Source organism: Pongo pygmaeus, chromosome 3, assembly GCF_028885625.2.
Source record: "Pongo pygmaeus isolate AG05252 chromosome 3, NHGRI_mPonPyg2-v2.0_pri, whole genome shotgun sequence".
In the NCBI taxonomy this organism is placed as follows: Eukaryota; Metazoa; Chordata; class Mammalia; order Primates; family Hominidae; genus Pongo; species Pongo pygmaeus.
Window position 1 is genome coordinate 64855291 of NC_072376.2, and position 16827 is coordinate 64872117.

A 16827-nucleotide genomic window follows, 5' to 3' on the forward strand; every position below is an offset into this window, starting at 1 on the left:
TCAGCCATAAGTGTTTATTCTTCTTTGAGGTGAAATACATTTTTGACACATGACATCATTGGGTATTTTCTTCTTATTGTTTTGTATTTGCTATTTTGAAATGAGCATAAGTGGAGCATTTTGTTTTTGTTTTTAGAGATAGGGTCTCACTCTGTCGCCCAGGCTGGAATGCAGTGGTACAATTATAGCTCACCACAGCTAAGAACTCCCGGGCTCAAGCAATCCTCCCACCTCAGCCTTCTGAATAGCTGGGACTACAGAAGCATGCCACCATGCCCAGCTAATTAAAAGAAAAAAATTTTGTGTAAAGATGGGGGTCTCACCCTCTTGACCAAGCTGGTAAGGGAAGTTATAGGGATTTTATTTCAGATTTTTGTGGGGTGACCTGTGTATTCAGCCCTTAAGTATAACCAGTGAGAAAGGATGTATCAGTGTTCACACTCTAGATTTCTCGCAGCCAACTCCCAACTCCAGGCTTAGCAGGCAATACCAATGCAACACAATAATACCTACAAATCAGAAGGCCAAGGTGCCAGGCCACACTCCTCCAACTCCTAGCCATGTGTGGTATTGGGCAAGTGACAGTCTCTTAGAACCTTACTTCCTCTGTATATGAGAATAACAATTCATGTCCTGTGTAGGACAGAATACAAATTATGTATAGTCATGCATCACTTAACGATGGGGATATACATTCTGAGAAATGTGTCCTTAGACGATTTGTCATTGTATAAACATCATAGAGTGTCCTTACACAAATCTAGATGTACAGCCTACTACACACCTAGGCTATATGGCTACAAACCTGTACAGCACATTACTGTACTGAATACTGTGGGCAGTTGTAACACACTATGTAATTAAATATATCTAAATGTAGAAAAGGTACAGTAAATACATAATATAAAAGATAAAAAATGATGCACTTGTATAGGGCACTCACCATGAATGGAGCTTGAAAGACTGGAAGTTGCTTTGGGTGAGTCAGTGAGTCAGTAATGAGTGAATGTGAAGGCCTAGGACCTTACTATACACTACTGCAGATTTCATAAACACTGTAAACTTAGGCTGCATTAAATTTATTTAAAAATTTTTCTCTCTTCAATAATAAATTAACCTAGCTTACTGTAACTTTTTTACTTTTATGAACTTTTTAATTTTTTCTTTTTCAAGACAGGGTTTCATTCTGTCATCCAGGCTGGAGTGCAGTGGCATAATCATGGCTCACTGTAGCCTCGAACTCCTGGGCTCAGATGATCCTCCCATTTCAGCCTCCTGAGTAGCTGGGACTACAGGCATGCACCATCACACCTGGCTAATTTTTTGTATTTTTTGTAGAGACAGGATCTTGCTATGTTGTCCAGGCTGGTCTCAAACTCCTGGGCTCAAGCACTTCTTCCACCTCGGCCTCCCAAAGTGCTGGAATTACAGGCATGAGCCACCGTTCCTGGCCAACTTCTTAATATTTTAGAACTTTTTTCTCTTTTGTAATGACACTTGGCTTATAACACAAACATGCTGAACAGGTGTACAGAAATATTTTCTTTATATTCTCATTCTATAAGCTTTTGAAATTAAAAATAATTTTTTTGACTTTTTAAACTTTGTTGTTAATAATGAAGACACAAGCATGCATATTAGCCTAGGCGTACACAGGTCAGGATCATCAAGATATGACTAGATGATAGGAGTTTTTCAGCTTCATAATAATCTTATGTGACCACATTGTATATGCATTCTATCATTGACTCATTGACTGACATGCCATTATGTGGTGCATGACTGTATATGAAAATGTTTTCTAATTTATTGAAACACTATATACATATGAGGCATTATTAGTAAATATCCCAAGAATTTGCATGACAAGCAAACAAATGGAATGAAGAGAACAAAGCAGACCTCTGATGCTAGGAAGGATGCACAGAAAAACTGTCGACTCCACCTGTGTCTCTAACCACAACCAACCATGTCAAGCATGTACTGTTGTTCAAAGGGAGAGAAAGTGAGACTACTGGAGGCCCTGAACAATTCTTTTCATATGTCTTTCTTTCTTTTTTTTTTTTTTTGAGACAGAGTCTCACTCCATCACCCAGGCTAGAGTGCAGTGTCGAGATTTCGACTCACTGCAACCTCTGCCTCCCAGGTTCAAGTGATTCTCCTGCCTCAGCCTCCCGAGTAGCTGGAATTACAGGCGCATGCTACCATGCCCGGCTAATGTTTGTATTTTAGTAGAGACTGGGTTTCACCGTGTTGGCCAGGCTGGTCTCGAATTCCTGAACTCAGGTGATCCATCTGCCTCAGCCTCCCAAAGTGCTGGCATTACAGGCGTGAGCCCCTGCACCTGACCTCTTTTTCATATAACTTCTAAATTAAGAATCACTTCAGCTGTAAATCAACCTGAGAACTTTACCTACATTTAATTATTCTAAGAACTCTCTGCAGTGATGTCATCCCCGACTTAGAGCTGAAGAAATGGAAATTTAGAGAGGTTAGGTAACCAGCCCAAGGTTACACAGCTAATAAAAAGCAGAAATGGAATTTGCACTGCGATAAAGTTACAGGCTTCCCAACTCCATAGCTCATGCTTTTAACCACTAATTATATTGCCCTCCCTACTGTTCTAGTTCTTCATTACTTCCAAAATGCATACATTAAGTAATCAATTGTTTATGGTGCTACTGTGCTAAATTCTGTGCAAGGCAGGTTTCGCCCCTGCTTGTCCATTTCTTCTACTCCTTACCACACCCAGCTGGCTGCTAACCACAGAGCCCTGCCCTACTTCTGTGCTCGAATGCTTTGAAAAACCTGATCCTGGGGTGTGCAGTCAGCAATCTGGAAGGGTGGTACTCAGATTAGGTGCACCACGCATGGCTTCTTCTCCTCCACTTCCCATTGTTTTCAAGCAATTGCAGGATTTTCAAATTAGCCAATAATGAGTAATATTCAGCGAGGCTCACAGCTTTGGCATGTAGATACAGATTTTGCTACAAACTGGGAAGAATAATTCCTCTTCTGTCACTGTCCCTTGTTACTCTCAGTCATAGAATTTCATAATATTTTAGCAAGTGCTGAGAACTATGTATCTAGATCACAGCAGAAGCCTTCATGAGTGCATATGTACCATTCTTACCTTTTTTTTTTTTTTCTGGTTAGAAGGAAGGCTTTACTTTTATAGCCAAGTTTTTGTTATGAGAGAAATCAAAGGATTCCAACAGTTTTAATAATCTCCAGAAGGATTCTTTTCTAGGTAGTTAGCATTTCCTCATGCCCCTAACATTTTATAGTTATCTCTTCTATGTAAACGTCGTTAAAGCAGAAGCATAACTTACATATCTTCTCATTTCTGTTAGGCATCCAACGCACTGGAGGAGCTTTGCTTTGTGATTATGGGAATGCTACCAAAGCCTCAGGTAAGGTTGAAATAGTGTTTTGTTTGTAGACAAAAATTATCCAAAAATTTCTTGGAATTTCTCCTGGAAGAAAATATGCCCAATTTAGGAAGCATTCCAAGACAAGTTAGAAGAGGAAAAATTGTTTTTGGATAAGAAATACTTCAGGTTCTCTGATATCTGAGAATTGAGCATCATATTAATGGAGCTTACAGTAATCTAATTGGGAAATCATATGGCCCCATCAAATATAAAATGAGTTCCAGTCCGGAGGAATAAATATGGGGTCATGTTGGCTCTCTTTTTTTTGCCCTGACTCATGCTACTTTGGAGAACAGATGCATCTTTCTAAGCTGCTAAGCACATCTTATGGTTCAAAGGTTAGGACATTGTACTTTGTGGGAGAGTAGGGCATTAAGAATGCAAAAAAAAAAAAGCAAATTGTATTGTCATTGTCTTGGTTTCTTATTAAAATTACTTGATTCTTCTGGGAGAACTTTTTGTCTTGGAGTGAGAGTAGATGGGAACTTGAAAAGTAGCATAAGCACCATACCTAATTTTATAATCTCTATCTTATGAATGAACTTATTTTAAAGCTACTTTATTAAAGATGAGAGCTTCAGGTTTGGAATTATATTTTTCATTTGCAATTCTAACTTAATCTGTGGTCATTGGTACACTCTGACTTCCATACTTTTCATATATAATAATTCAAAGAAAAAAAATCCATAATTTGAAACCATAAATGTTTTATGAAACTAAATAATCTCTGCCTACAATTGTATATTTATCCATTGTTTCTAATGGTGATATTGTCCAAAAAGCATAATTGATTTTTTCCTAATTAAGATAAAAGAAATGACAATGGTGTGTATTCATGGTCTTCCATTTTTATTAAAAGCAAGTGAGAAAGAACAACAACAAAAAAGGAATTATATGATTTAAAATTTTTTTTTTTTTTTGAGTTGGAGTCTCGCTCTGTCGCCCAGGCTGGAGTACAGTGGCGCCATCTCGGCTCACTGCAAGCTCCGCCTCCCAGGTTCACGCCATTCTTCTGCCTCAGCCTCCTGAGTAGCTGGGACTACAGGCGCTCCCGCCACCAGGCCTGGCTAATTTTTTGTATTTTTTTTAGTAGAGACGGGATTTCACCGTGTTAGCCGGGATGGTCTCAGTCTCCTGACCTCGTGATCCGCCCACCTCGGCCTCCCAAAGTGCTGGGATTACAGGCGTAAACCACCGCGCCCGGCTAAAAATTTTTTTATGGAAGACATCAAAACCAACTCATAACCTTCATATTTAGTGATAAACAGTAAAAATATTTGCATGTGATTCTTTCAGTCTTCTCCTCTGAATATTCCATCATGTCATGATATAATAATTTCCCATTCTACCACTGTTGAATATTTAGGATGTTTCCAATTTTTTACACTTATGAATAAAGTTGCAGTAAAGAGATCTTTATGCACATCTTTATTTGTAAACAATATTCAATTAATTTCCCATTTATTTTTAGAGCAACGGATGCTTAACTAATTTCAGTCTTATATTTTATATGTAACATGAGTCATGTGTTTTAAATAATTGTGTGTTATAACATTATAAAATTACTGTATATAAGATAGTAAAATTTTACAATATATAATATATATATAAAATATCTCTTTTCAATAGGAACAAGATGAAAAAGATAATACTAAAAGGGTAAGATGATTTTCATAAATCTATACCTTATAAAATAATAAGGGAACCATTAATTTTTATAGTGAAACTTACTGCTTTTTTTAAACAGTTCTTATTTCATTATTCGAAGACACAGAAGTTGGGCAATTCAAATGTTGTGGTAAGTTGTAGAACTACTTAGTAATCACTAATGTTTGTTTAAAAGAATGAAACTGTTTTTGCAGCGTAATAGAGCTAGATCAGAATTCAAATTTTTTACTTTAAAAGTTTATATGTGAGTAAAGGAATGAAATTCAATATTTATTATACATTTGATTTATTTTATATGTCAATTACTACCTGCACATTAAATTCATTCGTTCATTCATTCATTTAACAGTTATTTACAAAGTATTAGCTATATGCTATGTGCCAGGCACAATCCTAGGTACTAGAAATATAGCAATAAATAAAACAAAATTTAAAAAAGAAATCCCTGGCCAGGTATGGTGGCTCATGCCTGTAATCCCAGCAGTTTGGGAGGCTGAGGCGGGAGGATCACTTGAAGTCCAGAGTTCGAGACCAGCCTGGCCAACATGGTGAAACCCTGTCTCTACTAAAAATACAAAAATTAGCCAGGTGTGGTGGGGCACGCCTGTGGTCCCAGCTACTCGGGAGGTTGAGGCAAGAGAATTGCTTGTACCCAGGAGGTGGAGGTTGCAGTGAGCTGAGATCATGCCACTGCACTCCAGCCTGGACGACGGAGCGATACTTTGTCTCAAAAAAAAAAAGAAAAGGAAAGAAAAGAAAAATCCCTGCTTTTGTGAAACACATTCTAAAGACCAAGAAAATAAAAAAAGCAAATAAATAAGTAAAACATATTGTTTCAGCGGGCAGTTGTTGCAAATTTAAAAATCATTTGATCCAAGGGCATTTTTTATTTTAAAGGATGATTGTCAAAAATGTAATTAAATATAATTAGAAATATTCTCTTCTATTCCTAAGGTCTTCTTATTAGTAATTAGGCATTTAATGTGAGAATGTATTCTCTAAGGTTAGCCAAAAACCGATAATTTGAATTCAGTTCACTTTAAAATCATGTAGTATTAGCGGTAGTTTTTCTTTTTGTATGCATGGATTTTAAAAATGCTAACCAACCTACTTGGTGTTTCAATCTAGAATACTTAGAAATTATTTGACTATAATATTATTTCCACACTTGTGATTCACTTCCATGAACCAATTTAGGGAATGAGGAGCATAGTATATTTTAAACAGATATATACCTATGGAAAGGTAACTGTAATCTTAAACTCAGTCTGAAATATTTATCACGTGGAATACTACATATGAGGAGGTGAAAGATTATACTGGCTTTACACCAAGTACAAGTTGAATTAGTTAACAGGTAACTGTTATACAGGGCTCAACATAATCCATGTGATAAATGAATTTAACATTAATGAGAAGTCTCAATGTGACCCATACCTTTTTAAAAAATGCAGCCGTATCAGGTAGGTAGCTACATATCTCAAGTGTGCTTTCATTTTCTTTGGCTTAGCACCTTTACATTTTGTGAAAATGTATCTTAGTCACAGTTTTCACTATCAAGAACACATTGTCATTTTCACACATTGTTGTCTTGCTCCCAACGTTTCTGTTTTAAGTATATAATTTATAAAGGAGGTTATTAGATGTGTGTATAGTATAATCTTCCAGATTAACATGTTTATAGTGGAAAATTGCTACTGGCAGTGTGGGTTTCGCCTGGTCTGAATTATTTTGAGTAAGTCTAGCAACAGACAGACTGCCTTTTGCCTCTCGAAGAGGCAGTGAGGGGTTTTACTTGCCGACAGTTCACAAGAGAGCTGCAGCCGGCGGGAAAGTGCTTCTTCTCAATATGAGGATAAAAATCCCAGCGTAGAGCTACCAAATTTTATCCCACCTCTTGGTTTATTCTCCACAGTTCTTTGAATTGCTCCCAAAGAGCTGTTTTAGGTGACATCTTTAATTTTCTGTTTTGTCTGGGACAAGTTTAGTGGGTAAAAACAAAAACAAATAGGAAACCGTCTTGATGGCCAGTGCTGAGAAGCCATGTACTCATTCACGTGTGTGTTCATGTCCTCTCAGTCGTCTGTCGTGCATCCTTTGCTGCAGCTCGTTCCTCACCTGCATGAAAGAAGAATGAAGAGATTCAGAGTGGACGTATGTAATACAAACTGCATGCTGGCTTTGCCATTCCATGTGGGGCAGCCCTTTCTGTTAATTCCCAGCTGTGATAGTTCATCAAATGCTGCTCTTCAGGATAAGCCCACACTAATACCCAGTTAGCCAACGTAAGAGCATCTGTTTGCAGACTAAAAGAGAATTGTTCAAGCCGCCCTTCCATGGCCCCCTGCAATATTGTGTCCCTTCTAGCTGAAGCTGTGGACATTGAGGAAAGCTGGAATTATACTGTTTTCCAAAAGCCGTGACTCTCTTGGTGAGAAAATCTATCCTTGGTTTAAGAAAGGACACTGCTTGTGTCCAGTCCTTAGGTAGGAATAAGAGAACAAATAAAAGACAATGTACTGCCCCTCTGTATCCAGCTTGGCAAATAGCTAGGATGGCAAGCTTTCTGCTCAAGTATTTAAATGTTGTTAAGAGTAGGCCAGGCCTGGTGGCTCACACCTGTAATCCCTTCAACTTTGGAAGGCCCAGGTGGGTGGATCCCTTGAGGTCAGGAGTTCAAGACCAGCCTTGGCAACATGGCGAAACCCCGTCTCTACTAAAAATACAAAAATTAGCCGGGCGTGGTGGTGGGCGCCTGTGTTCCCAGCTACTCGGGAGGCTGAGGCAGAAGAATCGCTTGAACCGGGGAGGCAGAGGTTGCAGTGAGCCGAAATCTCGCCACTGCACTCCAGCCTGAGTGACAGCGCGAGACTCCGTCTCAAAAAAAAAAAAAAAGAAAAAAAATCCTAACTCTTGTAACACTGATAATTTCTAGGATTTTATATATATATATATATATATATATATTTTTTTTTTTTTTTTTTTTTTTTTTTTTTTTTGAGACGGACTCTCGCTCTGTTGCCCAGGCTGGAGTGCAGTGGTGCGATCTCAGCTCACTGCAAGCTCCGCCCCCTGGGCTCATGCCATTCTCCTGCCTCAGCCTTTGGAGGAGCTGGGATCACAGGCGCCCACCACTACGCCCGGCTAATTTTTTTGTATTTTTAGTAGAGACGGAGTTTCACCGTGTAAGGCAGGATGGTCTCGATCTCCTGACCTCGTGATCCGCCCGCCTCGGCTTCCCAAAGTGCTGGTATTACAGGCATGAGCCACCGCGCCCGACCTCTAGGATTATTTTTAAGTAACGCCTTCCCTTGTTGTAATACATTATAATTTTCAGTCTTATATTATCTCATTTTATCCTTTGAGGAACTCTGTTAGTACTTATACAAGTATTATTCCCCATTTACAAAAGGGAAAGCAAGTCAGAATAGTTGAAGGAGTTTCCCCAGATCGTATTAGTAAGAGAAAGTACAAAATAGTCTTCTGACTTCTGATCTAGGCAATTTTTTTTTTCACTATGCTGTACCCTTTATAGTTTAATCTGGGATACTTTTATTATGTTATTTTTAAATTATGTATTTTATTATTAAAAGTTGAATTCAGGCTGGGCGCGGTGCCTCACGCCTGTAATCCCAGCACTTTGGGAGCCCGAGGTGGGCGGATCACCTGAGGTCAGGAGTTTGAGACCAGCCTGTCCATCATGATGAAATCCCGTCTCTACTAAAAATACAAAAAAAAAAAAAAAAAAAAAAATCAGCAGGCGTGGCGGCGGCACCTGTAATCCCAGCTACTTGGGAGGCTGAGGCAGGAGAATCGTTTGAACCAGGGAGGCAGAGGTTTTCAGTAAGCCGAGATCGTGCCACTGCACTCCAGCCTGGGTGACAGAGCAAGACTCCATCTCAAAAAAAAAAAAAAGAAAAACGAAAAAGTTGAGTTCAGATCATCAAAGTTTTCCTTAATTTCAATACCATATTTAATTTATTCTTCTTAAAGTGCTACCCAAAGTTTTCAGGTACTTTTAAAAACGCATAGAGTTTAGTTAGGTGAATATATTCCTCAAAATTTATTTTTATGGCCAGTATTTCCTCCCTAGAATCTTCACATTCTTAAATGAAGCTTCCATCAAAGAAGACAATATCTGATGCCAACTGTAAAGAGAAATGTAAGATCTTAGGCAGTAGCCCCTTAAAATTTTAGAATTTGCAGAATGAAGAAAAAAGCAGTTGTCATCAAACTCTCTAGAAGTAATACATGCTTTTTTGATTTAACTTGTACTTCTTAAAAAGTGTTTGCTCGAGTTATGAATTAGTAAACAATTTCAACTTAAAGATTCAGTTTCTTAAAAGACACCAACAATCATTAGTGTGACTACGTTATTTCAGTGCCGTGATTTACAAAACCAAAGCTAATCAGTCAGTATTGTGGCCAGTTTAGTACATTGACTGAATTTTCCACCTTCAGTGAAACCATCTATATTTTCAGACAAATGATAAATCTTAAGGGTATTTTGCAGCTAGTCAAGTTTCCTAGAAAGCTATGAAAGAAAATAATGTAAAAGATGAATAGAAATGCAATTGCAGGAGAGTGTTCACTTTGCTGGGCCTAAGTCATCTAATTTTAAAATATATCTTTGATAGTGAAATATTTTGAATTCTTGAAGAAAGGTTTTAGATCTTAAAACACTTTTCTTAAATTTTGTTTGCTAGACATCTTCCAATTTCATTCCCACATCTTTTATCTCTACCTCCCAAATTATTTTATATGATGCTCTATGCTAATGATAAAACTCTAAAAAGATCTGTATGTTTGGGTTTAGCATTTGGAAGTTTTAAATATTTGGCATATTTAAATTTACATTTTGTCCTGCCTTTTAGTTTTTTCTCTTTAATATAATATGCATTTGAATTTTTTTAGTTTTATTATTATTATTTTTTTGAGACAAGGTCTTTCTCTGTCACCTAGGCTGGAGTGCAGTGACGTGATCATGGCTTACTGCAGACTTGACCTCCTGGGCTCAGGCAATCCTCCCACCTCAGCCTCCTGAGGAGCCTGAGGAGCTGGGTCCACAGGTGTATGCCATCACACCTGGCTAAATTTTTTTATTATTTGTAGAGACTAGGTCTCTCTGTGTTGCCCAGGCTGGTCTCAAACTCCTGGGCTCAAGTGACTCTCCCACATCAGCCTCCCAGAGTGCTCAGATTATAGGCATGAGCCACTGTGCCCAGCTGAGAACGTTGCTTATATAGGTATATAAACATATGGTTTATATGTGTACATTTTTTTAAATTTTGAAAACTTAAAAAAACTTTGTTTTATTTTTCATTGGTATATTATAATTATACATATTTTGGGGGTACACGTGATATTTTGATGCATGTATACAGTGTGTACATTTTTAAGTACAGATTTTTTTCAATATTAAGTAATTTGGGGAGTTATAGTAAAGATGAAAATTAAGTACAAATATTGAGGATTTAAGATACATTTGTTGCAAACTAAGTATTTCAGAATTTAAACATATATCAGAGCCATTTCTTAGAATTTAATATGATTGTATTCATATTACAAAATAGTTGAAAAAGGTCTTGGCTGAAAGATTTCATGGTGATAGCCATGCTGATAATGCTTTTATGATATAGGTAATTGTTAATGAAAATAGGAAGCTATAAGCCAATTTTATGGAAACCATAAAATGTTAATGTATTTTTTTCATGAAGTTTAAAATGAAATGTTTAAGAAAAAGATATACTTATTATGAATAATTGGGTCATTCCTATTAATATTTACAAATTTAAAAATTAACATTCTGCACATATAATTATATTAGGAACATCTGTCCTAAAGCTTCATTGAATAAATGTAATTTACCAAATTTGTCCCTCAATTTCAAACTACATTTCTGTAGAAATATTGGATAATATTTTTTAGCTTTGACACAATTCTGTTTTATATTTTCCCCTGCTCATGGGTTAACACATGCAATATGTATTTTAAATAAATTATTTCATTCTAACAAAATGCTGAAAGGAGATTTTAAATATAGTCAGTTATGAAGTGTCTGTCATTTCTCTTTCTACTTATTGATGAATTCACCTACAACTGACAAAATTCCTGAAAGGCAAATCTGTCACACTGACAAGGAAATTATTTTTAAATATAAGATTCTGATGATACTGCTAGTTGTTGAAAATTTTCAGGTATGATACAAAAATTCTCTATTCAAGTCCCTGATTCCCTCTATGTTTAGTTATGATAGTTGAAAGTAATTTTGACCCTCAATGTACTTTCAAGGAGAATTTGCACTTATTTTTAGTGTTGTTTGATTTGTAATGCCCTCATTTTCTCTTCTAGGAAGAATTCCAAAGTCCCTTTGCAAGTCAAAGTCGAGGATATTTTTTATTCAGGGTAGGTACATACTGTATTTTTAAAAAATCAATCTACACCAAAATTTAAAAATATGTTCCCTGTGTATTTAATTAACTTTTACATTTCAATTAAGTTTTAAAGTTTATAGATGTTTGGCATCAGGTGTTACAGTCTGACATTCACTTCTGTCAGAAGTGAATTATTGCTTCAATACCACAGTATCTCTGATCTCTGATTCTCTTCTTGATCTATTGCTCATGTTTAAACACCTCAAATAGCATTTACCTATTTGACACTTTAATTCCATGACATTTTATGTATAGAAAGTAAGTGTCTTAAAGATACACTATTCCTTATGTTCTATGGAATTATTTACAAAATTTTTAATACAGTAGATTGGAAGAGTTATGAATACTTTCACAAATTCTTAAAATTAAAAGAATCTGCCATAATAAAAGGTATAAGTAGACAGAATTTCAAGGTTACATTTCTGATTTTGTTTGTCCACATTGTCTATAAAATGTGAGGTTTTTTTCTAGGCAGCTGCACTTTGCAAAATATTTGCATCCTTAATACATTACCAGAAAGTTTTAATTAATTCATTCAACAACTATTTATTGAACTCCTACTGGGTGCTGAGCAATGTACCAAGGGCTGGGACTATAAAGACAGATAGGATTCCATTCCTATGCTCTAGGAATTTAGATAGGCTCCAAAACAGATACGTAAACAAATATAAAGTACTGTGTGAAATGCACTTGTAATCCAAAGGCTGTGATTTCCAAAAGAAAAGCATTTAATTCCAGCTGGGGAATGGAAGAGGTACAGAGAAGACTTCAAGGGCTGAATCCTAAAGAATCAATGGGAATTGGTTGATGAAATATTTAGCTAAGAAATTTCAGCTTTACACTAAAGGCTAAGGAGGGGGCAAATGTGGTAAGATTTGCCTTTTGGAAAATAATTCTAACAACAAATTAGAGAATGGATTGAATGAAGGAATTGGACTGATAGCAGGAAGGAGTAAGCAACTAAACAGCCCTGACTTCAGTAAGTTCATTTTGGTTCATATCAAATTAAAATTGAGAACACTTGTTTTAAAATGTTGGTACCATCAAGGAAATAAGCAAAGTCAAATAGCATCTAGTTCATGGTGGTCTTTGCAGCATTAGCAGCACCTCAGAACTTGTTAGAAATACAAATTTCTCAGGATTCTCAGACTTACTAAATCAGAAATTCTGGCTATGGGGTCCAGCAGTCTATGTTGTAAAAAGCCCTCTAGATGATTGTGAGGCACATTAAACACTCCTGTAAATCATCAATCTGTTTCTGTGACTATTAGCTTCCATCTTTAGTTACACTGATTTATTTCTAATCTCTTATTTTTCAGCCACGGAATGGAAGAAGGTCAGCAGGGTTCATTTAAAATGGTATGTGAGAAATAAATAAACAAATAAATAAATAAAATAGTATGCATTTCACAGTTCAACACAGTTTGACATTTTCTGTTGTTTTCAAATAGTCACAAATTAAACTATGCTAAATATATTTCTATTATTTGATTGCATGTGTACATGAATGTTCCATATAAATACTACAATGATAGGAGCTGTAAGGGCTTTATTGTAATGAGAAAATACCAGTATTTTAGGGCCTCATATGCTTTGCCTATGTCATTTATTCCTCAGACTATGTCACAATAGTAATGATCATAAGTGATTTTGTAGACATTGATCTTATCATCATTTATTGTGCAAGTAGGATATGTCAAGGAATGAATTCTTATTGCAGTAATCAGTGTCTATCATAACAGGCCAAGATTTACAGACTGAAAGTACTTCTGTCATCTAAATAACCGATACTCAAAGATTCTTTATAAAAGCTAGTGATTTACCAGTTTCTAGAGAATATTTCAAAATGTGGAAAGACATGAGAGAATGACCTCTTCTTTTGTGCTACCAGAATTTCTACCTCAGTGCTGGACATAGAATAGAAATTTAGTAGCTGTTGACTATTCCCACATGTTTAATAAATATGTTAATCCTAATATTTTATTAGACAATAAATGTTGAAATCAAACCTAAATGCAGATTCATAAATTTATACCACAGAAATAAAAGTGTATTCTATTAAGCTTTTGTGATCCTAAGTCCAGATTTTATGCTGAACATATTTTTTCAAATATATCATTCATGTTAGACTGGGCATAGTGGCTCATGCCTGTAATCCCATCACTTTGGGAGGCTAGGGCACGAGGATCACCTGAGCACAGGATTTTGAGACCCCATCTCTATAAAAACTTAAGAAAAAAATTAGCCAGATGTGGTGGTGCATGCCTGTAGTCCTAGCTACTTCAGAGGCTGAGATGGGAGGATCGCTTGAGCCCAGGAGTTGGAGGCTGTGAGCTATGAATCTTTCCTCTGCACTCCAGCCAAGGCAATAGAACAAGAACTTACCTCACAAAAAAAAAAAAAAAAAAAAAAAACCCACAACCAAAACAACAACAAAGTAAACTTCAAGAAGGCAGAAGGAAGAAAGTTATAAAAATGAAAGAAGAAATTGATGTTAAAAATAGTAAAGTAGAAGGATGGTAAACAAAGCAAAAATCTGTCAGTAATTCTTTACAAAAAATAAAATAAATTACACTAGTGTAATCAAGAAAAAGGATAAAATCATAAATATAGAAAAGTACAAATGAAAAGAGAAATTAAAACAGAGAAGAAATAAAAATCATGAAAGAGTACTTTGCACATCTCTCTACATATCAGTTTGGAAACCTGGATAAAATGGAGGATTGTCTAATAAAGTAGGTGCTACCAAAATTGACCTCAGAAGAAAGAAAAACACTAAACAGACTAATAGGTATGGGGAAAAATTGGAAAATGTTATCTAGAAACTATACCCTCAGCTGGGCACGGTGGCTCACGCCTGTAATCCCGGCACCTTGGGAGGCCAAGGTGGGCAGATCACCTGAGGTCGGGAGTTCAAGACCAGCTTGACCAACATGGAGAAATCCTGTCTTTCCTAAAAATTCAAAATTAGCCTGGCGTGGTGGTGCATGCCTGTAATCCCAGCTACTCGGAAGGCTGAGGCAGGAGAATCACTTGAACCCAGGAGGCGGAGGTTGAAGTGAGCCAAGATCGCACCATTGCACTCCAGCCAGGGCAACAAGAGCAAAAAAAAAAGGAAACTATGCCCACTCAAAACTATACTTTGTCTCAAAAAAAAAGAAAAAAAAAAAAGAAACTGTACGCACAATATACCCTCAAAAAGTACTAAGCCAATAATTTTGAATTTTTTCAGCTCAGAGAAAGAAGAAAAATTACCAAATATTTTTATGAAGCCAGCATAATATTAATATGAAAACTTAAAAGTATAAAAAATGAAACTGTAAGTAAATTGTATTTATAAATATTAATGTAAAAATTTAAAATGAATATTATTAGACAGTATTCATCAGTATACTTAAATAATTTTATGACCCCACTAAGTAAGATTTGTTCCAGCAACTCAAAGATGGTTCAACGTTAAGAAGTGTGTTAAAAGTTTTCACTATCAGAAGAAAAATTATGATAATCTCGACAGATGCTTCCGGTAAAATTTCACATCAATTTCTGATCCATTAGGAAGAGATTAATCCTTTCTTGACATGATTTATATAATGGTCTCAAACCAAGTTAGTACAGTAGCTGGCTTGTTAGTGAAACGCTTTGGAGCATTTCTGTTAATGTCAGGAACAAGATAAAGATACTCTCTAATTTCTTATTTAACCTAGTTCTTAATGTGTTAGCCAATTCAATTAGAAAAGAAAGAAATAAAAGATTCAAATAGCGGAAAAGCGAAGGAAAAATTTAATGTGCTCATAGGACATGATTAGGAACTTGAATTTGCAAACTGTGTTTGATATTAACTCCTGCTTCAGAAGAGGCCTGATAAATTATGTTCACATAAGGAATATGAGAAAACATATTTTTAATTTTGTATTTTTTCAAGGAACAAAGAACAGAGAGCTAATCGAAAAGAAACTATTTTATCTTTTATAATATTATAAATGTACATTGGCATTTAAACATTTTATTAAATAGCTTAATACTAAATGGGAAAAAATACCTGTGATTGTAACATTGAAATAAGTATTAGAGTGTTCACAATGTGAAACGGAATTTAATCCATGATTTGGTGAATTTAGTAAAAAAAAAAAAAAACCTCCAAAATTGAGAATAATTGCTTTATTCAGATTATTTTCAAGATTAGGGTGTACATAAACTAATGTACTCATGATTTCATTTTATTTTGCCAATAGAAAAACAGTATAATAATCATTTTTTCTTTGTTTTTCTCATCTGATTTTCTAAGGCGTTTCTCTATCCTGATGACCTACATTTATTTAGAAAGTGGTTAAACATAAAATAGGATGATTTAGTTGCAAATATAGGAGGAAATAGATATACAAGGAGTAAATGTAAGCTTTTGAAATAGCTTATTCATAAATCTTATTGGTATTAATGAGCTTTAGGAAGTCACTTTTAAATAGTTAAATACTGTAAACTGTTGGAAGACACAGACATACAGAATAAGTGTTCCATTAGACATAGATTAAATGATATATAGTTAAAAATATACAGACAGGCCGGGGTACGGTGACTCACGCCTGTAATGCCAGCACTTTGGGAGGCCAAAGTGGGCAGATCACTAGAGGTCAGGAGTTCGAGACCAGCCTGACCAACATGGTGAAACTCTGCCTCTACTAAAAATACAAAAATTAGCTGGGCATGGTGGTGCACTTCTGTAATCCCAGCTACTCAGGAGGCTGAGGCAGGAGAATTGCTTGATCCCGGGAGGTGGAGGTTGCAGTGAGCCAAGATCGCTCCACTGCGCTCCAACCTGGGCAACAGAGCAAGACTCTGTGTCAAAAAAAAAAAATAGATATATCTACACATATATATATTTCTTCTCTGTGTGTGTATGTGTGTGTGTGTGTGTATATATATACACATATATATACACATACTTATATATGTATATATATGTATATATATATATACACACAGCTGGGAAATATGTCAGATGCTAATGTTATCATTCTATGACAAAATATTTATAGAAATGTCTATATACAAACATTATATACACACATTCACCTGGTCGTTTACACTTTAATTCAATTTTTCTTTTTTTACAGGATGCCAGCTAATTTTCCACAGAGCAATGCTATGGAATACAAAATGTACTGACATTTTGTTTCTTCTGAAAAAAATCCTTGCTAAGTGTACTCTGTTGAAAATCCCTGTGTTGTCAATGTTCTCAGTTGTAACAATGTTGTAAATGTTCAATTTGTTGAAAATTAAAAAATCTAAAAATA

The 16827-nt window shown here is 35.7% G+C and overlaps 1 protein-coding gene across 4 annotated transcripts in view; it reads left to right on the top strand.

Annotated features, from left to right (window-relative positions):
• NMU (neuromedin U) overlaps positions 1-16827 on the top strand; it is a 34762-nt gene extending 17935 nt beyond the window's left edge. Inside the window, exons 4-10 of one of the 4 annotated variants that reach the window (XM_054484422.2) lie at positions 3354-3413; positions 5064-5093; positions 5182-5232; positions 7182-7256; positions 11454-11507; positions 12856-12895; positions 16648-16827. In XM_054484422.2, coding sequence (XP_054340397.2) covers positions 3354-3413; positions 5064-5093; positions 5182-5232; positions 7182-7256; positions 11454-11507; positions 12856-12891 — 306 coding nt within the window. In that variant the 3' untranslated portion in view covers positions 12892-12895; positions 16648-16827. Of the gene's footprint in view, positions 1-3353; positions 3414-5063; positions 5094-5181; positions 5233-7181; positions 7257-11453; positions 11508-12855; positions 12896-14768; positions 14813-16647 lie in introns of those variants that run through there. The other 3 variants (XM_063663059.1, XM_063663053.1, XM_054484424.2) reach the window with 3 other exon arrangements.